Below are 26567 nucleotides of genomic sequence, written 5' to 3' on the forward strand. Positions count from 1 at the left end.
TACCTGCCTACACTACATGTGGTCAATAAGACAAAATCAGTGTTTTCAAGTGTCTCAAGAAAAGAATATCCAATAGAGTCATATATTAATTGTATTCTGAGTTATGTTATTTACATGCTTTGCTGCCCATGTAACATGTATTATGTGGGTCGCACCATGAGGAAACTTAAATATAGATTTATGGAGCATAGGAGAAATGTTCTAAATAAATGTACTAACCACAGTGTCCCCACACACTTTTTAGAGTTTCATGGAGGGGAGCCTACGAGCTTACATTTGATTGGATTAGAACACATATCCACCACGGTTACGGGAGGGGATATGTATAGAACACTGTGCCGCCAGGAGGCTGCTTGGATCTTAAAAATCCAATCCTTGCAGCCTCAGGGACTCAATGAGACAACTGATTTAGAATTTATCTGATGTGGGTCTAGAAGGGTGAGCATTGTTCTATATGTGATATGTCTTGTATATAATTATATGTTTGCTCCTAAAAGTGAGTTATAGAGGAGCAAATTAATAATGTATAATATGACTGAACTAACAGTTCATGTGCAGTGTACTTAGGTGACTTCTCTCATATACATCTTGATTGTCGTCTTCATGTTTATAATATCTGAGGGTCTCTTTCTCATATATGGTATGAGAGTTATAGCCTGTCTTTATCTGTCAGAACAGTGTGACATAGTATGGGGTTTCCCTATTGTCAAGTATCTCTCCGTCTACTTTGCATTTTTTAATTTTTAATGTATTAGGGGCCCTTTGGACTCTTTTGGTATATTCATATGTTTATTACTAATTTTATTATTAGTTTTATGCATTCTGGATAAATCTAGCACGTTAAGTTATGTTTATGCTTAAATGTTTGCATTTTTTATGGGAGTTAGCAGTAAAAGATGATCATAAATAAATAATATAAATAAACAAATAACATGTGTATGTTTAGCATAGATTAATATGTATACCTTGCTGATTGTTTATGGCTGTAGGGATGTGACCAGATAGGTCCTTGTTATGTACATATATGGTTAAGAACCATTTCTATATTGTTCTTATGGGCCAGAGTCTCACTAATTACAGACATCTGGAGTCAATCTATTAAGCTGATTATTTGAGCTATTTAGCTCTGACCTGACCCATAGATTCATACTTCCGCCTCTTGAAAAAGCCGCTGGTGTGCGGAGAAATTAGTTGAGTACACGGACCACTTGTGAGAGCTGAACCCAATTGCTGCCACAGACTCATCCCCTGTGACTATTTCCATATATATCTCCCGCTCATACATCATACACACAGCTGAAGCCCTGTGTGACCCACGCAGCCTCCTGTGAGTGAGACACTCGGAGGACTGCGGACGGATTTCTCCATCAGAATAGACGGTGGTTTTGTGTGCTATATATTTTTCATGCTGCTGGAGTCGGAGCTACCATCATCTGTAAGCCGCTGGAGAGGCGGGACCGTCAAGAGGGGAGTGAGTACAGCGGAGAACTGAGTTCTCTCATTCCGCATTATTACATTGGAAGCGCATATTCACAGCGCATTGTGGAACATTGTCAGCTATTTAGTTTTATTGGGCCATTCAGCTCTCAATTTACTGCTGTCTAGCAGCTTTTTTCTCAGTTACTGGACACGCTGTTGCTAATTGCTGTGGAACACTGGGCCTGATTCAGACCCGCTCGCGAGCGCTCGATGTTGGCCCAGTGCGCAAGTGCACGATGGAGCCGGCTCCATCATACGCATGCGCGAGACCCGGATAGCAACGGGCAAACCGTCGCTCCGGGCCTCGTACCAAAGGGGGAGTGCTGTCGATGTTGAGTGGACATGCCGGGGGCATGGCTGCCCAGACGGAGGCATTCCCATGGGAACGGCTACCATCTGGGGCCGGCCCCACTGACATCACAAGTGATGTCAGTGGGAGTGCTTTCGGCTCTGTTTGAGCCGAAAGCTCTCTAGGGCTTTCGGCAACGAGACCCTACCACAAGGGTCTCATCGCAAGCCCGATGGTCGCGATGGTCTTGACCATTGCAACCATATTCCTGGCCGCTCGCTATAGCTGTGGGTGGTCACCCACAGCTATACGGGCGGCCAGGAGGCCGCTCTAAAAATCAAGGACGGCCCTGATTCAGAGCGAGTGCTCTGTCAGAGCGTCCGGCTCTGAATCAGGCCCACTGTCAGCTACTTAGTTATATTGGGCCATTCAGCTTTCAATTCATTGCTACATGAAAACATTTTTTTTTCTCAGTGATTCAGAACATTGCTGCTAATTGGGTCATTTTCACTTGGCTCATTGAAGCATCAGAGCTCAGATGTTCAATCCATCAATTTGAGAATAGAGATATTTTATTGTGATTGTTTATCTTTTCATTGTAATTTTGTGCTTCATTTGAAGACATGTTATTCATTTAAATACATACTGTGTGTATAGAATTTTCTTATACTCCCGGGAGTTTTATTGAGATTTTTGAAAGTTTATATATACTGATATTTTAGCCTTCAATAAAGGTGATTTATAAATACACTCCCTGATATGTGTTCTTAGACGCCGCCTACTTTTTTTGTGTATTTCTTTATTGTTGTTGGTAGTGTGGCAAAAACTTCCTGTGGGCGTGCTGCAATCTACACAAGGAGGGGGGTTAACAGCACACCATTACTAGCGCTTGGGCTATCTATCTTTTTTAAACATTGCAGATCATGATGTATTAACAATAGATTCGACTGGACTTTACCAAGTTTATCAGAGAGTCTGGTTTCACATGCCGTAACTGCATCGATAACACGCTGCATTGCAAGGTCTGAAGGGGTATCTGAAGTTGAGGCCGCAGATTCAGTGAGGAAAAGAGGAGGGGATTCACTCCCATGATCAGCAGTTTTAGGTTGAGCACCAGAGCCTTTGGCGTATTGTACTATTTTGCAGCCGCAGCTGATTGATGCTGATGCTTCACCATATTTATATATGTAGATAGTACAGTCTGCACAAGTATGCACTTATGCACAGAAAGGGCACAGGGTGTTGGAGATGATTTATATAAAACACATGCAGGTCTATAGTGAGAAGTCTCCCCTGTAGCAACAAATACTGGCTTATGTTAATAGGATCAAGGCTTATTGTCACAGAGCCTGATTGTAGGGCACTGCAGGACTCCAAGGAGCATCAACAGATCACACAGGAGATAGGAATATAAGAATGAGCTACTCCGGATAGCTCACCTGTCACTAGTCTCCATGCAGAGCGTTCAGAGCGCATAGCCCAGTCTCCTGACTCAAAGGAAGATGGCACCAGCTACAAACGTGGTTAGGCTAGCAAGCCCGGAGTATGGAGGCGCCACAGACTAGGGTTCCGCGCCGCCCGTCTGCCCCGCTGCTCCCAGCAGAGTCCAGATGCTTCACCCAGGCAGCAGGCAGGACGACTTGCTGTCCAGATGTACTGCAGAGTGGGCAGCCCGACGAAGACGCCGCCAGGGTGTCACATGGCTGGTCCCGGTAGCAGGCCGCAAGACGCGGGCGTCCCGGCAGCACCAATAACGTGGCGCCGCGGCTCAGTTGTCGCTCAGGAGGATCCCCTCACCTTCCACCGCCAGCCGGTAAATGTTTAGGTCCCGGGGGAAAGCAGGATATTTAGTCAGGATAGTTGAGACCTGGAGAGCACTTCAACCTACCTGCTACTCCATGCGCTCCTAGGCCACGCCCCCAAATATTTTTATATTAATAAAAATATCCCCGCTGTGTACCAAGGGGAACTTTTATGGACAGTGGTTATAGCCCCGGCAAATTGTAGAAATCTTTCACAGAAGTTAAAAGACTCCTCCGGGGGAAGAAGACACTGCACAGTGTCAGCTTCCGGAGCCGGCCGGGGGCTGCGTGGAAGAGATCGAAAGATCTCTCTCCTGCACCTGGAGCCTCCATAGGCTTAAAGCAGTTTACACCATCTGAAGATGCTGTAAACTACCAGGGCTAAACTCCAAAAAGCTTTGATTTCTGGAGTTTAGTACATAGGGGTCAGATCGTAGTCCCTATTGATAATAATGGGGACTGCGATCTGAAGTGCTAATTAGCACTTTGCCGGAGATTTCTGTGAAATCTCCTGCATTGTGCTATTAGTTCATAGGTGCAAAACATAAAATTAAGCAGAAACATCCAATAAGTTTCTGATATTTTCAGCACTAAGAGATCAAAGAGTGAAAAGAAACTTACAATAATTAGCACAACATTCCTTTAGTTCTGTTTTGCATAGTGCTATTAGCTTGCTTGCATGGGAAGCTTGATTCATGTCTGATGTGTAATTAACAGAGTCCAAATATAGAACTCTAGTTTCTGAAAGTTAATTATTATAGCATTTTGCAATATATGTAAACTCCTGTTGAGACTAGAGACAATTATTTTTAACACGTGGTTGAAAGTTGCATTACATAGAGCAAGTTTTTACTATTCGTGAGAGTGGCTACAAAATTGTCAAGTCATTCTGACAAGGATTATGCCTTTTTTTGCTTGGATTATGTAAGGCATGAGAGCGATAGGCTAATCATGAATAAACAAGAAGAGCTTAACCAGAATGAATACAATCAGCATGACCGATTTATTGGGCCATTCCCACTGAAATATAAAGTGCATGCGGTTGTGTGGTACAGAATACTGATTTCTCTGACAAGAATTACATCTGAAGAGCGAGCTAAGCAGGTAAAACAAACACTTTGGGGCAGATTCTGAGTTGGGAGCAAAGCTAAAAAAAAGCAAGTAACTCTGCACCTTGGCAAAACCATGATGCACTCGGGTGGGGCAGATGTAACATGTGCAGAGAGATTTACAGTTCAGAGGGCCGCGTCCTAGCTCAAATCTAAATTGCTGTATAAAAAGAGAGCTACATGCAAAATCAGACAGTGTTATCCCTACATGCCGAAAAACCAAACAAAATTAAAGGTATTTTGATTGCATTGGAATGTGCTTTGTTCCAGGACCAAAGTTACTTGCTTTATTCCTTTTGCTCCAAACTCCGAATCAGCCGGTTTATTTCTAACTTTAATTCAAATCAACTTTTTTTTAGGAACTAAAGACAATATTTGAAAATATCTTTTGGTAGTATATATGGTAAAGGCGCATATCCACTACATGATAAAAATGACCGATTGAACGATTAAGACATCGTTATCGTTCAATTGTTCATTAATCATGCAGTAAATATGCCGGCAACAACCAGCAATGCGCTCTGATGCTGGTCGTTGCTGGCATTTATCGTCGCCTGAACATGCAGGCCAACCTGCCGATATCGACAGGTTGCGCATGTTCGGGGATGAGGGAGGGTGCCTGCACTGAACGGAATATCATTCAGTGTAGGCACAATATCCACTGCACATTATGATGAACGATTACGATGACGTAATCGTATAGTCATTCTACACTCGTGTAGTGGATATGCACCTTGAGACTAAAGGGAGGTATCCAATTAGTTGTGATAATGATAACTTTTCTCCGGAGAAAACTTTTCGCACCTATCGCCCGAATTTGCAGCTTATCGCATGTTTGCGTGCTCCCGTTTATCATATATTCCTATTCCAAAACCGGAGATAACCAATTCGCACAATATTTCTTGCATGGATAACAGGCGATAAGTACAAATGAAAATGGGGAAATAAGCCTGTACCCCCAAAAAAGGTAAACTAAGGTATGGTAATGGTATAGGAGTGTGCTAGTGGCCATAATCCATGGGTTTCGGGTTATTAACCACTTGCCTGGCATGGACATAAGCTTCTGGGCCTGATTCTGACCCGCTTGCGAGCGCTGAGTGCTTGCAAGCGGGTCGATGGTGCCCAAGTGCGCATGCACACGACGGAGGCGGCTCCGTCGTGCGCATGCGTGAGACCCGAATAACGACGGCCAAGCCGTTATGGGTCTCGCACCAAAGGGGGCATGCTGTCGATGGTGATTGACAGCACGCCCCCTTTGGTGGGCATGCCGGGGGCGTGGCTGCCCAGACGGAGGCGTTCCCATGGGAACACCTACCATCTGGGTCCGGTCCCACTGACATCACTAGTGATGTCAGTGGGAGTGCTTTTGGCTCTGATAGAGCCAAAAGCACTCCTGGGCTTGTGGCAGCGAGACCCTACCGCAGGGTCTCGTAGCTGTGGGTAGACACCCACAGCTATGCGAGCGGCCAGGAGGCCGCTCCAAAAAGGAGCAGGGACGACCCTGATTCAGAGCGAGCGCTCTGACGAGAGCGCTCGCTCTGAATCAGTGCCCTCCTACCTGAAAATGGAGCGGCCTCCTGGCCGCTCGCATAGCTGTGGGTGACCACCCACAGCATGTGCGAGCGGCCAAAAAGATGGTCGCGATGGTCAAGAGCATCAGAGCCAAAATCACTCCCACTGACATCATTACTGATGTCAGTGGGGCCGGCTTCAGACGGTAGGCGTTCCCATGGGAACGCCTCCGTCTGGCAGCCACGCCCCCGGCACGCCCACCAAAAGGGGCGTGCTGTCACTCACCATCGACAGCACGCCCCCTTTGGTGCGAGCCGGGTCTCGCGCATGCTCATGACGGAGCTCCCTCCGTTGTGCGCATGCGCATTCGCACAACATCGACCCGCTTGCGAGCGTCCTTTGCTCGCGAGCGGGTCTGAATGACCCCCTCTGTCCACACCAGGCAGTTCTTTATCTGTACTGTTTGTCCAGACAGATAAACATGAGGCCTGCTGCAGGAAGAGAATCTTTCCGCAGCTGCTGCTCTCAGAGGGACCTCCTGGTCCCTCTGCTTGTCAGCACCCTCTCCCCCACTGTCTGCTGTGCTGCCGATAACTTCTGATCGGTCAGCAAATCAGGACCCCCTACCCAGCGCCTGCAGAACTGAGCAGCCGCTGGGGAAAAGTAAGTTAACTGCCCCCCTCACTCCCCTTACGTACCTGGAGCCTGGATCCGGTCTCTAATTGAACATCACGATGGTCGCGATTTTCCGATGTTCCGGTATTTGAAAAAACGATTTTTTTAAAAAAAATCTTAAAAAAAAACAAAACTTTTTTTTGATGAAACCATTTTGAATAAGTTAAAATGGATGTTCCTCACCTAATTCACTAAAAAAAAAAAACCTGACAATTATGGAGCAGTTTTTAGAAAAAAAAATCATCATTTAAGTGGTTAAATTGTGTCCAATGGCTGTTATGTGCATTTTTCTCTAACAGTGAAAAAATTATAGGAAGCAAAATTGTTTGGTCAAAATAAATTCTGTACTTAAATTAGGGGTACATTAAAATGGGTGTAAGTTATCTTTGTGTCATTATAGGGCATTTTTTTTTTAAATGTTAAAAATAAACCTGTCACTTGCACATGCAATGTTTAAAACACGTGTCCCATCCATACAGCACCCCATATACCTGTTTCACTACTTTAAACCCATTTTCCAACACACATTAATTTTTCACCACATAAATGACATCATTATTGGCCAAATTAAGCTAAATAAAAAAATATTTTTACCTAATTAGTCATTAAGGATAGTGTCCCAGTGGTTCTGCACCAAGTCCTGACACTTTTAGCCAAAAATAAGGGTTTTGCACAACTTATCACCTGCTCAGAGGTGGTGAAAAGAAATTTGCGATAATTCCTATACCACTTTTCACATATGTGAAAACCGCGGCTATTAGGATAGCCCGATAACAATTTTTGGAGAAATGTTTTCACAGGTTTAATATTTTCAGAGAAAAACAGGTTATCGCAGCTAATTGGATACCCCTGTATATATTATTACATCCATATTTGCAAATGAAAGCCTCTAGGACAGGGGTATTCAACATGCGGCCTCCCCAGGGGCGCATCTTTAATGGGTGCAGGGTGTGCGGGGAACATGGGGGGCCCCGCACCGCACACCCTGCACCCATAGTATTACTTACCTCCCCGGAGTCTCACGTCGGTGCGGGGGTCCGGCGCTGTAAAACGACTGGAAAATGGCTGCGGCAGCCATCTTCCCGTCGTTTGCGCATGCACAGTACAGGGAAAATGTCCGCCGCGGCCATTTTCCTGGTGACCTGTGCATACACTATAGACTCTGGGCATAATCTAGTGCCCAGAGTCTATAACTCCGGCACTGGCCGCGCACAGCTCAGTGCGCTGCCGGCTGCTGGGCGGAGAGGAGGGGGCCCGTGTCGGAGACTGCACATGGGCCCCCTCCTCTCTAGATATGCCCCTGGGCCTCCCAGCTGCTGTGGAACTGCAAGTTCCAGCATGCCCTGCCACTTTAGAATGCCCTAATACAGGGCATTTCTTTGTGTGCTGAGGCTCGTAACAACGGCCCCCTACAAACCCTGCAGTGGCTTGGGGGTCCATTGCTACGCTACTGCAACTGTGAGCACAGGCCTCTGAAGCGATCAGAGGCTAAAGAAGTCTCTGATTGCTTCAGAGGCCAACGTTCCCAGTGATGCAGTGAGCGGGTGATGTCATGACTTCACCTGCGATGTGAGAAGCCTGCGCGCCCTGCTGGATCCAGTTAGATCCAGCAGTCAGCGGGAGTGACAGTGGGAGTGGTGCCCAGTGTGAAGTCAGGTAAGTACTGCATAAGAGGCACAACTACAGGGGGCACTGCATATGGGGCACAACTACAGGGGGCACTGCATAATGGGCACTACTACAGGGGGCATTGCATAACAGGCACTACTACAGGGGTGTGACACATGGTAATGCTCCTGCAAATGTCATACGAAAAGAGGGCCTGATTCAGAGCCGGACGCTATTTGCGCTCGCTCGTTCAGAAAAAGGGGCCGGCTATTTAAATTGAGCGCTCGCTCTTTGCGGTCTGTTGACGCCTCTATGTCTGAGCGAGCGAACGAAACATGCGCTCGTTATTTTGTAAAGACGCCCCTGGCCGCTCGCATCCTACGTCATCTCCGCTATTTATTTGATTAATCGAGTACATCGACAGGCATCTGAACTGCTCGCAGTGCTTGTGGTTGGATTTTCCTGCCGCAATCATGCGAACAGTTCAGGCTAAGAGACAACCAAGTGACGTGGCCGATGACGCTGCTTTGTTAATTATGCACACCCTTAAAACGCCCGTTTTGACCTTTTGGCACGCCTGCGTTCGGATCACCACTCCCCGTTTTCAAGCACCTTCCCCTGTTACCACCCACAAATGCCTCATCCTGTCACTCAAATTAGCAGGCACTTGCTATTTTGCGAGCGCTCGATTTCCGACCGCAATGACTGGTTGGCGCATGCGCATTACGACCCATATGCATGCGCAGATGTGCGAACATCGCTCGGAGCGAACGAGCGGCCGCTTACGAGCGGCTCTGAATCAGGCCCAGAGTGCGCACAAAAATGGGGCATGGCTTTGTGACAGCTAGACCATGCCCCATTTTTGAGTACGCAGCTTCGGCTCTTTAACTTGACTACATATATTTTTTGTCTCTTTGCCTCTGACTGGTTGGCTACCCCTGCCCTAATAGCAATACTGTGGCAGTGCATGCTGGGAAGTTCGTTCCATAGAAGCTGGAGGGCCATATGTTGAATACCCATGCTCTAAGAAGTACATTTATTTGATAATAACTGAAGTGCTAAAATGTTGCAAACAGTTGCTACTATAATATACAACTTATGGAGCGTACACACGGTCAGATTTGTCAGACTTGTCAGATTTGTCAGATGAACGACTGAACGATTAAACGATTTGAACGATTTGGACGATTTGACCAAAGTTTTGAACGATTTGAACGATTGAACGATTTTTGACTGCATTAAAATGAATGGAATCGTCCAAGTCTGACTGCAAACCCATCAGATGTCAGATATCGTTATCTGACAAACGGGAACGCGCATCGTTGATCGTCCATCGTTCAGGCATGTCAGATATGAACGATTTTCCATCAGATATGAACGACTTTTAAATCGTTATCGTCCATATCTGAAGAAAAAATCTGATCGTGTGTATGCACCATTAGTTTGGGAGACAGAATTCAGAGTATAATTAGACCCTATTGTGACAAAACCAAAGCAAAACTGACAACTGAATCCAGTCATTGTTTACAAATAAAGCGGCTCTGAATGGTAACACTGAACTTTCTGAGTGTATTAAATTTGGTTGTTGACTCTACATACAACCTTTGCCCAAGGCATGCAGCCCCGACAGCAACTCAAGCTGCCTTTTTATTACACCTACTATGGGTCCAGTACATACTGCTGTCTTCTTGGCACAGTGACCCTGATTCAGAGCCGGACGCTCTGACAGAGCGCTCGCTCTGAATCAGGGAGTTTTTTTGTTTTTATGGAGCGGCCTCCTGGCCGCTCGCATTGCTGTGGGTTGCCACCCACAGCTAATGCGAGCGGCCAGGATGATGGTCGCGATGGTCAAGGCCATCGCGACCATCGGGCTTGCGACGAGACCCTTGTGGTAGGGTCTCGTGGCCGCAAGCCCAAGAGAGAGCTTTCAGCTCAAACAGAGCCGAAAGCTCTCCAACTGACATCACTTGTGATGTCGCCCCCAAACGGTAGGTGTTCTCATGGGAACATCTCCGTCTGGGCAGCCACCCGCCCGGCCCGCCCACCAAAGGGGGCGTGCTGTCACTCAACATCAACAGCACGCCCCCTTTGGTGCGAGACCTGGAGCAACCGATTGCCCATCGCTGTCCGGGTCTCACGCAGACACACGACGGAGCCCACCATCGACCCGGTTGCGAGCGCTCAGCGCTTACGACCAGGTCTGAATCAGGCCCAGAGAACCTAGTGGTTTACCCTGTTATCAAACAGAAAAAAACATACACAGGCACTAGTTATGACATGATTAGCACATTTTATAGGAGATACACTTTTCTGCAGCAATCTAGTAGGGCAACTGACCCCTACATGCAAGGTAAACACTACATTAGTCAATGACCAAAGCACTGACAGGATCTACTATTAACAGTATTAATTTTGTTAAAATAAAATCAGTAATGTACATGTTAAGTACTTGTATAACACTTAAAATAACACAATTGGTTCAACCACTGGTATATGACGTTTTAGGGGTGTGACTGCAAGGGGACGCCCTAATACTTGTCATGCAGGGGGCTTGCCCAAAGCTTCGGGAGCTGCTGGGCAGCCCCCAGCCTCTCCCTGCACAATGTGGATGACACATGCATTCACTTCTGCTCTGCAGCTGCACTACTGTGTGGCGTAATGTGAATAAGGTTACACTACTGTGTGGCGTAAAAGTGAATAAGGCTGCACTACTGTGTGGCGTAAAAGTTAATAAGGTTGCACTACTGCGTGGTGTTATGTGAATAAGGTTACACTACTGTGTGGCATAATGTGAACAAGGTTGCACTACTGTGGCGTAATGTGAATAAGGTTGCACTACTGTGTGGCATAAAGTGAATAAGGTTGCACTACTGTGTGGCGTAATGTGAATAAGGTTGCACTACTGTATGGTGTAATGTGATTAAGGTTGCACTACTCTGTGGCATAAAGTGAATAAGGTTGCACTACTGTGTGTTGTTATGTGAATAAGTTACACTACTGTGTGGCGTAATGTGAACAAGGTTGCACTACTGTGTGGTGTAATGTGAATAAGGTTGCACTACTGTGTGGCGTAATGTGAATAAGGTTGCACTACTGTGTGGCGTAATGTGAATAAGGTTGCACTACTGTGTGGCGTAATGTGAATAAGGTTGCACTACTGTATGGTGTAATATGATTAAGGTTGCACTACTGTGAGGCGTAAAGTGAATAAGGTTGCACTACTGTGTGGCGTAATGTGAATAAGGTTGCACTACTGTGTGGCGTAAAGTGAATAAGGTTGCACTACTGTATGGTGTAATGTGATTAAGGTTACACTACTGTGTGGCGTAAAGTGAATAAGGTTGCACTACTGTGTGGCGTAATGTGAATAAGGTTGCACTACTGTGTGGCGTAATGTGAAAAAGGTTGCACTACTGTGTGGCGTAAAGTGAATAAGGTTGCACTACTGTGTGACGTAAAGTGAATTAAGGTTGCACTACTGTGTGGCGTAAAGTGAATAAGGTTGCATTACTGTGTGGCGTAAAGTGAATAAGGTTGCACTACTGTGTGGCGTAAAGTGAATAAGGTTGCACTACATGTGGCGTAAAGTGAATAAGGTTGCACTACAGTGTGGCGTAAAGTGAATAAGGTTTCACTACTCTGTGTCGTAATGTGAATTGGGGTACTATTGTGTGACCAAAATAAGGGGGGGCACCAATGCTTTTTCTGGCACAGGGCACCAAAATGTCTAAATAAGGCTTGGGCTGCGGGTACCACCTCCAGGAACACTTTGTAGTGCCTCATAAATAGTTATTAGTTAATAATAATAACCTTCAATTAAGCAGTCTAGCTGCATACATACACGATTTAGTAAATGAACGATTTTAGTAAATGATTTTCATTCATTTACTAAATGTAATGAACGATTTTTTTTTAACTACAAACGATTTTTGCATATTCCCTTACTGAAAATCGTTGCGTTGGTCAGTCTGACTGAACTACAAACTACAAATGTGAACGTGCATGAATGATAATCGTTCATCGTTTTAACTCAGAAAGTGAACGATTTTTTTCAACGATTGAACGATAAACTATATCATTATCGATAATCGTTAAAAAAATCGTTGAGTGTATGCACCTTCTGCCTTGGATACTGGGCCTGATTCAGACCCGCTCGCAAGCAGATCGATGTTGGCCCAGTGCACATGCGCGAGACCCAGATAGCGACGGGCAAGCTGTCGCCCCGGGTCTCGCTACAAAGGGGGCGTGCTGTCGATGTTGAGTGACAGCACGCCCCCTTTGGTGGGGGTGCCGTTGGCGTGGCTGCCCAGACGGAGGCGTTCCCATGGGAACGCCTACCGTCTGGGTCCGGCCCCACTGACATCACAAGTGATGTCAGTGGGAGTGCTCTTGGCTCTGATAGAGCCGAAAAGCACCCCAGGGCTTGCGGCAACGAGACCCTATCACAAGGGTCTCGTCGCAAGCCCGATGGTCTTGACCATCGCGACCATCTTCCTGGCCGCTCGCTATAGCTGTGGGTGGTCACCCACAGCTATACAAGCGGCCAGGAGGCCGCTCTAAAAATGAAGGACGGCCCCGATTCAAAGCGAGCGCTCTGTCAGAGCGTCCGGCTCTGAATCAGGGCCACAGTTAATATGAAATGCACAAGCAGCATGGTTAGCTGTGCTAGTAGCAAGCTCAAGAGGATAATATGTAACTCAGTTAATGCTTAAGCAGTAGGTTAGTGTCAGCACTGAACAACTTAAGGGGCCCATACATCTACAGCCCCAATTCTCCCTTCTGATGATTGACCCAATCCGCGCATCTGCGGTCATCGATGTTCGGCAAGTCTTGGGAAATTCAACTTGTAAAAAATCGAAGATGCTCTGATTCTGACCATTTTCAGGTCAGGATTGAGGGAATCGAGATTTTTTAACATGTTGAATATCCTAGGTTCCCTGCCAATGGCAGAACGGGGAATTGCAGCAATCAGTGGCAAATGTATGGGACTCATAACTTGTTATATTGGCCACAATAAGCTTCAATCTATAAAACTTCTAAATAATTTTTCACAACACGAGCAGCTTCTTTCCCACATAAAGCCAGTTCAGAAAGTAAATACTACTAAAACCAATTTAACCATCAGTGCATAGGAGTGTTGACACTCACTGACACGAGGCCATTAACTTCAGGAATTTCCTCCCCTCCTCTTGTTTCACTGCACAAATACAGATTGGAGTTGCAGGTCACTGTGTGAAGCTGTGCTGCTGCATTTGATTGCCTGGGTCTGTGACTGTGTAAGTGCTGTATAATCGATCCGGATCTTCATCTCTCGTAGACTCAGAGCAGTAGATCCAAGGTATTGTATGTAGCCCTTTGATTTCAGTGCTGATGATGCTAATCCATTTTTTACATAATTGAGACCATTTTTTGCTTAATTGAAGGCAACTTAATGAACCCTGCAAAGGACTGTGACCTGGTTTTGTCATAAAAACATTCCTGCTTTAAATCTTGTTGCTAAATGGCAGAAATCCATAAACTTATGCTGGGTACACACTAGACTAGACTATGGGGCCCATTTATCAAAGTGTATTTGAGGTAAAATCCTTGAAAACACTCGTTTAGGGGGGTTTACCTCAAATACTAAGTATCCCCCGGATGTGTTAAGGAGGGACCGCAGCAGATAACTCTGATACCTGCTGTGAACCCTTGTATGTCTATCTCCGTTAATTACCAGATTTTTCTCTCCAATATTTTTAAAACAAGCACCTTATGTGAAAACTGAAAAAAGGGTCTCAATATACAGCAGGCATGTTATGGACTACAATTATTTTTCCATGAATCAGTTCTAGATCTTTTTTAATATTTCCTTACTTTCAGATTCCCAATGGCTAACGAAGCACAACCATGTCCATGTGAGCTAGGAGATCAGTTTGAGTACAAAGCACTTGGACAAGAGGTACAGATTGAACATATAAAAGCATATGTAGCCAGACCACAAACAAGCACCGATAAAGCCATAATTGTTGTGCAAGATGTCTATGGATGGGAGCTCACAAACACAAGATATTTTGCTGATCTACTTGCTTCTCATGGATACACGTAAGCCATATGCAAATTGTTACTGACTTGATCACAGATTTATGGGAAACACACTTGTGTGACTTGGTGGAAATACACACCTAAGCCGTAAATGTATTTGTAATGCAAACAAAATTAATTTGCCCGCTCATCTCCCTATCCTGCCCTAGGAATGAACTATCTGAAAAATGCAGTTTGAAAACTAAAATGCATACATTTTATTGTGGTCGTCAATTAAAAATAAAGAATAGCACAGAAGTTGCACCCAGTATAACAACTATTTAGCAATACTGAATTACAATGAGACAACCATACTTCTAAACACAAAAATATTCATTTATAAAACAACATTAAGTAAGCATAAACTGGAACAAATACAGTTCAAGGATGGACACAGTAGCACAGATGCTTTTGTACACAGCTGCTGTGCTACAATATGCAAAAGCTGCAGGAGGCGTCTTCAGTAATAAGATGCCCACTGCCAGCATGATCCGATGCTGCGTCAGGAGAAGCTGCCATCAGATCTGCGTGAACATCGGTCATTTGAGTCACCCTCAGGTTACACAGGTTGGCTGTGTACTTTATGCTGCCAGGGCCAGTGAAGTTGCATTCAAGTATGCAGCCACTGACCTTGGCACGCCCAGAAACTGGGCCGACACCCCCCCTATTTTATGTAATGCTGGACGTCCCCACCTCCAAATGGCAACAGCATGTCAATCATGCTGCAGCATCAAATCATCTGCATGAACATTAGCAATTTGAGTAACTCTCAGGTTAATCTGGATGGGCGTGTATTTCACACTTCCGGGCCAATGTAGCTGTGTCCAAGGACGCTATGCCCCCGTTTGCTGTAAATCCGGACATTACCGGCTCTTCCCCTCCCCCAAACAGCGACTTAGGAGGTAGTGCGACTGTTATTGCAGACACAGATCTGCACATGCGTATAAAAGTTTCTGCGCATGTTCAGATCGCCAAATACAGATGTATGGAAACATTGGGTTTACCTACAATTCTGAATTAGGCCCTCTGTCACTATGATGGCCCGCCCTTCAATATATCTACATGTGGCCGTGGGGTCTCTGTACTAAGTCTTGGAGAGAGATGAATTGATCATAAATAAAGTACCAACCAATCAGCTTCTAACTGTCATTTTACAGGCTGTGTTTGGTACTTTATCTCCATCCACTTTATCTATTTACAAGGCTTAGTACATAGACCCCGGAGCAGTGGCGTAACTAGGGTATTTGGAGCCCAGGGCAAATTTGAAAACGGAGCGCCCCCCCCACCCCCCCCCCCCTAACACACCGATTTGGGTGCGCGCCGATGGCGCGCGCGCGGGAAAAAATTGGCGTGGTCACTTAAAAATGGGGCGTGTCAACATGACACACCCCTTTATTTTCACGCTGAACATTCCTATCCATATGCACCTTAACCCCAGTAGTACCCCTTATACAGTACCCCCAGTATGCAGTTGTGGTTCCTCTTATGCAGGCCCATAGTAGTGCCCCTTATACAGTACCCCCAGTAGCAGTCCCCACAATGCAGTGCGCCCAGTAGCAGTATCTCCTTATGCAGTGCCCTTTATATGGTGCCCCCAGTAGTAGTAGTCCCCCTATGCAGTGCCCTCTATATAGTGCCCCCAGCAGTAGTCCCCCCGCCCCCCCCCCCATACAGTTTTCCCAGTAGTGGTCTCCTTATGCAGGCACCCTGTAGTGATCCCCCCTATCCAGTGCCCCCTGTAGTGGCCCTTCCTATTATTGCCCCCAGTATTGGTCCCCCGAGTGCAGTGCCTCTAGTAGGCCCCTTTCATAATGCCCCCAGTGGTAGTTCCCCCCCAAGTAGTAGTCCCCAGTAGAGTAGGTGCTCCCAATGGTGCCCCCCAGTAGTAGCCACCCCTCCCCCAGTAGAGGTCCCCCCAGTAGTAGCCACCCCTCCCCCAGTAGAGGTCCCCCCAGTAGTAGTCACCCCTCCCCCAGTAGAGGTCCCCCCGGTAGTAGCCACCCCCCTCCCCCGTTGTGCAGATAGGTTACAAAATATATATATATATATATATATTTTGTAACCTATCTATAAAAATATACTTGCCTGAATCTCTGCTCCTGGTCCTGATCGCGACGCCGCTCCCGCCCGGGCGGGCGCGCTCAGCATTATGGGACAGACGTCATGACGTCAGTCCCATTACCCACTGCAGGAGCCGGACGGAAGTCCGGCTCTTGCAGTGGGTGCTGCAGCAGTCAATCAGAGTCTATCTGACTCTCATTGGCTGCTGTGTAACACACGCATCGCCGCCAGCGCTGACGGCGATGCGTGTGTTATGCACAGCTGGAGCCCGCCTCCTGGGGGAGGGAACGGGCTCAGGCGTGCAGCACAGGACCGGCGCTGGAAGCCTAGCAACGGTCCTGTGTAAATGTGTAGCGCTGACCGCACTCATTGCGGTCGGTGCTACACTGGCTAACTAGGGCGGGCCGTGGCCGGCGGCGCCCCCCCCCCCCCCCGCGCCGTCGGTCCTACGGCGCCCAGGGCACGAACCCCGCCCGCCCTGCCCTAGTTACGCCACTGCCCAGGAGTGAGTGTTTCTGCACACCATATAGGTCTGCTTAGCTGCAATGGTTTAAACTGGCAATTACACCTAGCTTCATATAGTTAGAAATACCAGACCTCATATGCAGGAGCAAATGGCTCCAGGTGTCTGACTCTAGTTCGTGAGGTTGTGCGTTTGAGTACCCAGTATGGCAGGGGGTGTATACATATACAGAACTACCCCCCCCCCCTCCCATCCCCTTGCATATCCTGCAATTGCCCTTTAGAGTTGTCAACTCAATTCAAATTGACAGAATGGATTAATTTCCCCTTAGTGTTGCAGGCCAAATATTGCATTTGTACTTTAGCACAGAAGGGAAAGGAATCAAACTTGTTAATTTACTGGCAAGTCTCTCACCTTTGCAGCCCTTGCTTTCATCAGACTCCTATGTAATCGGGGACTGTTTGTTAGTTGTTTGTGTCAAAAAGGTGAGAAAACCACTCTTCTGTTATTTTCCACAGTTCTTTACGTTTTATTTGAAACTAATATGTTTTGATGCACAAGCATTCAGTGAGCATACTCTTTTAGTATCACTGTTTCAAAAGTCAACAAGGTTTGTTTTAGCTAGATCTACGTAGAAGTAGATAATATGTGCATGTTAATGTGGACCTTCCTGTGTGCTCCGCTAATGACAAATCTGATAAATAATAAAAAATACTTCTTAAAGGGAGAGTAATTCTCAGACTGCAGCACACACTGCATGAATACTATTCATCAAGTACCATGATTTGGTCTGTAGCTAGGCGCAAGAATACTGAAGGACAAGGATTCATGATTGACGACATTTGTCAGACCATGGGGTAAATGTAATAGTCTATGCAATGCAGGCAACGGCAAAATTAGCCAATGATTTTAAGGGTTAATTATTTAAAAGTAAAAAAGATCTGGTTTTGCTATTTAAATTGTCCCTTTTATACATCGGCTATACTTGCTGGGAACTCGCTGATGCCTGCATTGCACAGACTGTTACATTTATCCCCATATCATCTATCATGTTTAGAAGGCTAATGCTGTACCCTTGTAATTGAGACAAAACATTTTGTTGTAAAACCCTGTGACAAAAATCTTGTTTGAACCAGAAAGATAAGATGTATGGCTTTACATGTCCTAATATTTAATATGTTGTTCTTTTTGTTTTACACTGTTATAGCGCTGTTGTTGCTGATTTTTTCGTTGGGCAGGAACCATGGAAATCAACCAATGACCAAACTCAATTTTTTAAATGGCTTGAAACTCGTCCAGCAAATAAAACATACAAGTAAGACTAATCATTTCTAAAATGATAACTTATAATTTGAGTTTACATTATGTCTCTAAATAGAGTTAGTGTCTACAGTCATTTAACTATCACTAACTTAGCCACCTACTTCTCTGATACTTCAAATCCAGGAGGCCTGCTCCCCGGTGATGGAGAGATTTGTTGGCTGGGACAGTAGTGCTAAGTTCCGATGGCATGATGAGAATGCTGTTGACCAACTTTAAACTACTGGTGTCCTTACTGTGATGAGTGACAGTCGCCAGGGCATTGCTATACTAGAGACTGACTCCACTATCTACCACCTTTCCCCCTCAGAACTATATAATTTTTTTCTTTACGCTCCCCATCTCTTTAAAGTGTGGCCAAGAGTTTACCAGGGACAACTGTAGACTCATAGATGTCTGGGTTTGAATACTTTGCCAATTTCTGCATTGCATACTGTTTTTATCACATGGGATATCATAAAATACAATGATGTATTTGAAACCAAAAAGCAAAGTATGGAAAAATGAAAAAATAACCATTAATAAACGAGTCCTTAAGTCTTCCTTCTGGGAACCTGGAAGCACTGTGCTGAGGTGGAGGATGCTCAGGCTAGCAAGTCCTCAGAAGTGCTTTGCTTGTGGATAATGGCCCTCATTCAGACCCACTCACGAGTGGCTGTCCGCTCGCAAGTGGGTCGATGGTCTGCACTGCGCATGCGCACGACGGAGGGAGCTCCGTCGTGCGCATGCGCGAGACGCGACGAGCGAAGGACTTTCCTTTGCTCGGAGTGTCTCATCAAAGGGGGCGTGCTGTCGATGTTGACTGACAGCACGCCCCCTTTGGTGGGCGTGTCGGGGGCGTGCCTGCCAGACGGAGGCGTTCCCAAGGGAACGCCTACCGTCTGAAGCCTGCCCCACTGACATCACTAGTGATGTCAGTGGGAGTGATTTTGGCTCTGATAGAGCCAAAATCACTCCTTGCCTTGCGGTTGAAAAACTCAACCGCAGGCTTTTGCTCGCAGTTTCGATGGTCGCGATGGTCAAGACCATCGCGACCATCATCCTGCACGCTCGTATATGCTGTGGGTGGTGACCCACAGCTATACGAGCGTCCAGGAGGACGCTCCATATTAATGGAGGTGGGCCCTGATTCAGAGCGAGCGCTCTGGTCAGAGCGTCCGGCTCTGAATCAGGGCCAATATCCCAATATGTTAGATTATAAATATGGTGTTACTTGAAAAGTTGGGAAACCAGACTGGTTTGAAAGCCATGAAATCTAATGCTCAGGACACTAAACTATTTTACACATAGACTGTCCCAGTGAAACCCAATTATTTTTCTGTAATAACTTGGGCTGAGTTTCCTTAAAGTGTTGTTGTTTGCTTGTTTTTTTACATGGGATAGAGGCGGTGTGAACAGTACATAATAAATGATACGCAGTAAAAAGTAGGAGACAAGCACTGTGCCTTAAATGTGTTACTATGAAAGCAACACTGACCCCAAGAAATGCCCCTGCAAACAACCCCTTCCAGAAGGGGCACACTCTTGGTTGTGTTTAATACATGGTAGCTGGGGCAGATCATTTAACTAATTTCTTGTTGTATTTTAAGATATCAGCAATGTGTCTATAAGCAATAAGATATTTTTTCATTCCACTTGATTGCATAAATTACACACTGCTTTCATAAATTATGCTTTTTTGTTTCAACAAGAAAAAAGCAGACTGAGAATAAATGAATGACAAATTAAACATTGTGAATACAAAAACCAACACACGTCCAGGGACTCATTTAGCAATGAACACATTTGTCCTGTGAATATTCCCAGAAAGATGCATGTATAAAAAAGAAGACACGTACAGCAGTAGCATTTGCGCCAGACGTCTGTCAGACCTATAAGTGTGTTTACTTACACCCCATGATAGCGTAGGCATGTGGCTTGATAGTGTTACTAGTAAATGCAAAGATCCTCTCATCTTTGTGCACAATATAATATAATGAAGCGTTATATACACAAGACGGTATTGATTGATGAGCCATATAATAAAGCCAACTGATAGTGGAAATGATGTCATCACGTTTGTGGGCACACTTAACACCTAACATGCACGGATACCAAATATATACATTTGGCTGGCTGTCCCCAAAAAAGAAGACTGGGGAGTACATATAATAGGGGCGCGATGGGATGTGGAGGAGTCAGAGTAGGGGTGACTGAGGTGACCTGGCAGATGCTGGGTTATTTACTAGTTAATATTAAACGTGAAATTCATATTTTAAATATAAAATGCCATTAAATACATAAAATCAAATAGAAACATCTATTTTTGCTTTTAAGATTCAAAAAGGAATCTTCTTTCCTGCTGTAGTCCAAATCAAAATGGCAAATAAGTTGTGTGAATAGACTTGGTATAATATAGTCACAACGTGATTTAAGTAATATCAGTTTGATGGGTCTTTATCATGTCTCATTGTACCAGCCCTCCAGCATCCACAAAGGATACGCACACTAAATGGTGTATCTTCCGATGCATGCATGTCTATTTTGTCACAGTCAATTGAACACACCATTAAACTACCAACATTCATAGGGTGCGCAAATCAGCATTATGCAAAAGCTTATATACAGATGCATGCATACACATGTGTGGAGTACATGTCACGTGGTAATGCATATCTTATAATGTATACTTCAACATTGGTTCTTTATTTTCCAGGGAAGTTGATGTTGTGCTGAAATATCTAAAGGAGCGATGCAGTGCAAAGAAGATTGGAGTTATAGGATTTTGCTGGGGCGGAATTGTAACCCATTATCTTATGCTGAAGTATTCTGAGCTGAAGGCTGGGGTGGCTTTCTATGGTAAAATAGACCTCTTCTATGAAATTACAAATGTACTGTACAGTATATAATAGGTTATGAGACCATGGAATTATTTATCAAACCTGTAATGACCAGGAACTATTGCAGAAAATTACTGCACTATGTACAATTTTCAAAGTGTTGCAGCAGATAGGGGGTAATTCACTAAAGAGTACAAATTTAATGATTCAGAAATGGCGTCTGCAATTTTAAGCAGTTCCAAAGCCCTTGGTACACCTTTCTCAATAAATAATAATGCACTTTGTCGGCATTTAAATAGAATATTTTGGCCAATAATAATTTTTCATGAGATTTTCTCAAGAATGCAGAAAAATGGGTTAAATAATGTGGGATTTATTTTGAAGTGTTCTACTGATGGGAAATGGGTATTTGAGCTTCCAAATGTGAGTTGTTAGTGCTTTTGCCAACTTTTTAAAGACCTGTATTTAAACAGACACAAATAGTAAGAGACGTACCCTTAATTACTCTAAACACTTGTATTTGCAGAAATACACTTGTTGGCTATATATCTTTTTCCATTTGATACCTTTTAACAGCCTCCAATTGTATGCTTATGTTATATTGTTTGCCACTTTTTGGGGGTTCAAGATGATTTCCCCACTTTTTCATCCACTTCCCCCAGCTTGCGCACTGTGAAAACGTTTGAGCTTGCTATGGTTGCCCGTGAATTGCCATTTACAATTGCATTACTCGATTATTGGGAGTGTGCTTTAATGACAGCTGTCATTTCGCACTACAGAACTACATTCACTCCTGAATGAAATGACCACATAAGGCTTCCTATTATATTTACCACTTTTCCACCAAAATAATGGGTCCAGCCCGGGACACTGAACACGGGTTTCAAGCCGTGTCACAGAGGCTTAAACCCCCTTTACACCGCAGGCTAGACCCGGGATATTGCCGGGGTTACCTCTACCAGTGCTTGGGGATTACATCATTTCCAAGCGCCGGGAAATCCGTCTCTCCCTATGCTGTGAACAGGACCCGGGTCGGATTACCCGGGATACCCGTTTCCACTGAGCCTTACCCACGTAGAACCCTGCTCGAGACCAGGGAAGGAATGCTGGTTCAGTTGACCCAGGATTTTTTCGTAGCAGCCTTTTCCATTGAGCCACGGCCCGGGTTGACACGGCAATAACCTGGGTTTTAGCGGCAGTGGAAAAGTGGTCAACTGTTGCTTATATGCCTAAATGCTTATATACCAGCGGTTCCAAAACTCAGTCCTCTAAGCACCCAGGGTTTTCAGGATATCCATACTTTAGTACAGGTGACTTAAATAGCACCTCAGTCAGTTCGATTATACCCAGGTGTGCCGAGAGGGGGGGTAGCGGGTACTAATTATCCCCCTCCCTCTTACATCACAGCAGCCCAGCACACGCTGCTGTGTGCTGGGCTTAGCTGGGAGACTGCTCGCGGCTGCTGAGCAGCCGTAGCAGTCTCCTATGCCTGTGGGGGAGGGACCACACTGATCGCTCCCCCCACTGTCTATGCGCTGGGCTGAGGGGCTCACAGCAGTGCTGCAAAAAAATTGGCCGCTGTGCAAAAACCATTTACACCCACTATGCACCTCAAGGCACATGGGTTTCTGGAGTACTTTAATGGCATTTTCAGAGAAGCAGAGGTTTGCACAGGTAGATGTCAGGAGTTGAGCAGAGAGAAGGCAATACTAGCAAATGCATGTGTGTTAGTGGCATAGGGCAGAAATCAGTTTTTTCTTTAATGAAGTAAAACTATTGTATTTATATAAATAGTTGAAGTAGCTCTCTTTAATGGGCCCATTTATCAATGAGTTTTATCATAAGCAACAAGTTTTAAAACTTATAATAAATGGTGCTGAAACCAAGCAGCTCCCAACTGTCATTTTTCAAACAGATGACCGTTAGGAGCTGATTGACTGAGGACCATTATCATACGAGTTTTAAAACCCGTTGCGTATGATAAAATTTGTTGATAAATGGGCCCCTAAGCGTCATTGTTTCCCATGCCAAGGGTTCACAGCCATTTCCACTAAATGAAATGTCTTCTGTTTTGCACCAATTCAGAATCTGTCGCCTAAGGGGGAAATTCAATTGCCCACGATGTCTTGTTTTTGCCTCAAAAAAAAATTATTACAGCAAGTTTTTTTCTCGGACAATTCAATTATGTATTTTCTGCATATAGGATCCATGTGTTTTCACGACCACAGGCTTCAAAAAATGGCACTTATCGAGGGTTTTATTACACCTGCCTTCGGGCCACACGCTGAGTAGCAGTCTCCTCTCCTCTGCGGTTCTACACCCGGCTTCAGCGCTGCCGTTGTTTTGTTTCTCTAAGGGGGGCATGGCCACACCTCCCACGATTAGACCATGCCCCAATAAGGTCCGAGTTTTCGGAGCTTATTGAATAAGCCTGGGGAATCAATTAGCCGGTGGTAAAGTACTGTGGCTAATTGAATTCCCCTCTAAGGGGCCTACTTATTAACATTATTTTTACTAAACTAAAGTGAAAAAAAGGTGTTTTCACACCCTGTTCACATTATTTTAGCCTCACCTAAATTTACTAAAGGGCAATTTGAGTAGAATTCGTAAAATTTTACTCCAAGCTCTAATTATCACATATTTTTAGTAAGCAGATTGCATTTCCCATAATTGTAATGGGAAATGTGATCTGGCCAAAGTTACAAAAAATATATAATTTAAATAATAACGCCATCTGGAGATGGTGTTATCCAGGATTTTCCCCATTTCCCCGACTCTGACAGGCAGAGCAGCTGTGTGGTCTACTCTAAACAGACCACACGCTGATCACTGTAAAAATAAAAAACTTAGCTGAGTCCAGGGCCGGTGATCAGTACTCCGGTGATGTCCTCCCTCCGGGGCTCCGGTCAGCTGGTCTCCTAGCTCTTGCACTGTGACCCTGGTCAGCTGCTGCATTAAACAGCTGACTGGGTCACAGTGCAGGATGGGAGACCAGCTGACAGGAGCCCCAGAGGGAGGACATCACCGGAGCACCGATCACCGGCCCTGGACTCAGCTAAGTGGTATTTTTTTGTTTGTTTGTTTTTCAGACTACACAGCTGATCACTGGGGCCAATTTTTTTTTTTTTTACAATATTTTTTTTTTTTTGCAGGCATCCGAAACACCCCTCTCTGGAAGAATTTGATAAATAGTAGAAAATAGGCTACTATAGGATAATACCATCTCCTAAAGATGGCAAGAAGGCCAAGCTCCTAAATGCTTCACAATATGCTGGTAGAAAAACTGGGCCACTTGATTGTGTTTGCCCCCCGGGTTGAAAGTTGCCAGCCAGCCCCTGGTTATACTGCAGGGGAAAATATTCTCATACTTCCCAACATTGGCCTGAAACTTGGGAAGTTTTGGAAGCGATTCAGAACCCCCATCCACTAAAAACACATTTTAAATACCATGCATTTGAGATCCATGTACGTTTAGAGCTCGATCACTACTGTGAACTTGGTTGAGTAAAATGACCGTAAGGAAGAAATTTAGAATGCATATTTGTACTATACCTGTGTATGCACACCCCTGTTATTTAGGTGCATTTGCACAAAACATTTGCATCTAGGGCCTGATTGAGAGATGGACACTAATGTGATCGCACCTGTGTTTTTCGTATGCAACGCAGCTGCGAAAATATGCTAATGTTTGCAAAGATCACCTGAGCATAAAGACGCCCATTGCTGCCTTCTTACCTGCGTGCGACGAAGCATACCTGCATAAATATCGATGCACATCGGCTGCCATCTTGCCTTTGCGGCAGGTCTGACTAGCCGCAGACTCGGGAGCTCTCCTCTCATGCAGAGAGTTCTCATGCTGCCTAACCATTTGCAGTATATAATTTATGCACGCCCATGTAACAGCATTGAAACGGACAGGCACGCCTGCATTTTTCTGACCACACCCCTGTCGCCACCCCCAAACTCTGAGTACCTGTCAATAACTGTGTGATTTATTCCAATGTGGATCCATAACCGCAATGCAAGTGCAGTGCATTTTATACGCATGCACAATGGTAAATAGTCGCTAGATCTGCATACGTAATCGCCATTGCGTTCATCTCTGAATTATGCCCTTAGTCTACTTTTTTTTATGTTTGTAAGTGTTCTACATTGTTTAAGTTACAGCTACATATGTGTCCACATACATCTATCCTCCGTACGCTACAAGTCGTGCTGCACATAACGTGGAAGCTCCATGTGACTCTGTAGCGCCGAGCGTCTTTTTGTGCGTCTTTTTATCTTCAAATGCATTTTATTCACACAGCGATGCAAAAGAATAGCACAACTTCTGCTGATGAAAATGATATGCAGCATGCCTATGTTCTGTGGGTCTCATTTAGACCCGCTCGTAAGCGCCTATGCGCTCACAAGCAGGTCGATGTTGAGGCCCTGCGCGTGCGCAAGCCCCGGAGCAAGAGAGAAATTCTCTCTCTCCGGGACTCACTACAAAAGGGGCGGCTGTTGATGTTGAACGACAGCTCGCCCCGTTTTGTAGGCGGGGCAGGGGGTTGGCTACACAAACGGAGCCGTTCCCGACGGAATGGCTGCCGTTTGGGGGGAGGCCCCACTGACATCACTCGTGATGTCAGTGGTGAGCTTCCGGCTCTAATAGAGTCGAAAGCACACTGGGGCTTGCGGTAGACGAGACCCTACCACAAGGGTATCGTCGCAAGCCCTGATGGTCCCGATGGTCTTGACCATCGCGACCATCAACCTGGCCGCTCGGTCAGCCACAATCTAGCGAGCGGCCAGGAGGCTGACTCTGTCCATAGAAGCGGCCGCCCTCATTTAGAGCGAGCGCTCGCATTTTGCGAGTGATTCTGAATGAGGTTCTGTGTGCGACTGCGGGTGTATCTGCATACAAAAAGCTACTTTACAGTGTTACAGCCGCTGACACTGTAACATAGCGTTTCGCATGCAAATACACCCGCAGTCGCACACAGAACATAGGCATGCTGCATATCATTGATGCATTTGAAGGTAAAAAGACGCACAAAAAGATGCTCGGCGCTACCAAGTTACACCACGGCATGGTGCGACTAGAAGGGCTGTTTAACGCGCAAGGAGGCAAGTTGTATGTTGACCCATCTGTATGATTCACTGTACTGCCAAACATCACAAACTGTAGTGATAGATCTGTAAAATACAAGACACACAAGATCTTATTTAGACTAATAAAAAAGATCTAGAACTGATTCATGGAAAAATAATTGTAGTCCATAACATGTCTGCTTTATATTGAGACCCTTTTTTCAGCTTTCACATAAGGTGCTTGTTTTAAAAATATTGGAGAGAAAAATCTGGTAATTAACGGAGATAGACATACAA

At 45.3% G+C, this 26567-nt stretch overlaps 1 protein-coding gene across 3 annotated transcripts in view; it reads left to right on the forward strand.

Annotated features, from left to right (window-relative positions):
* Nucleotides 1-4590: 4590 nt before the first annotated feature.
* CMBL (carboxymethylenebutenolidase homolog) overlaps nt 4591-26567 on the forward strand; it is a 34620-nt gene continuing 12643 nt past the window's right edge. The window contains exons 1-4 of one of the 3 annotated variants that reach the window (XM_088442284.1): nt 4591-4674; nt 14334-14555; nt 18266-18373; nt 21074-21216. In XM_088442284.1, coding sequence (XP_088298410.1) covers nt 14341-14555; nt 18266-18373; nt 21074-21216 — 466 coding nt within the window. In that variant the 5' untranslated portion in view covers nt 4591-4674; nt 14334-14340. Of the gene's footprint in view, nt 4675-13673; nt 13813-14333; nt 14556-18265; nt 18374-21073; nt 21217-26567 lie in introns of those variants that run through there. The other 2 variants (XM_088442283.1, XM_088442285.1) reach the window with 2 other exon arrangements.

Source organism: Taudactylus pleione, unplaced genomic scaffold, assembly GCF_031769625.1.
Source record: "Taudactylus pleione unplaced genomic scaffold, aTauple2 ptg000309l, whole genome shotgun sequence".
NCBI lineage: Eukaryota > Metazoa > Chordata > Amphibia > Anura > Myobatrachidae > Taudactylus > Taudactylus pleione.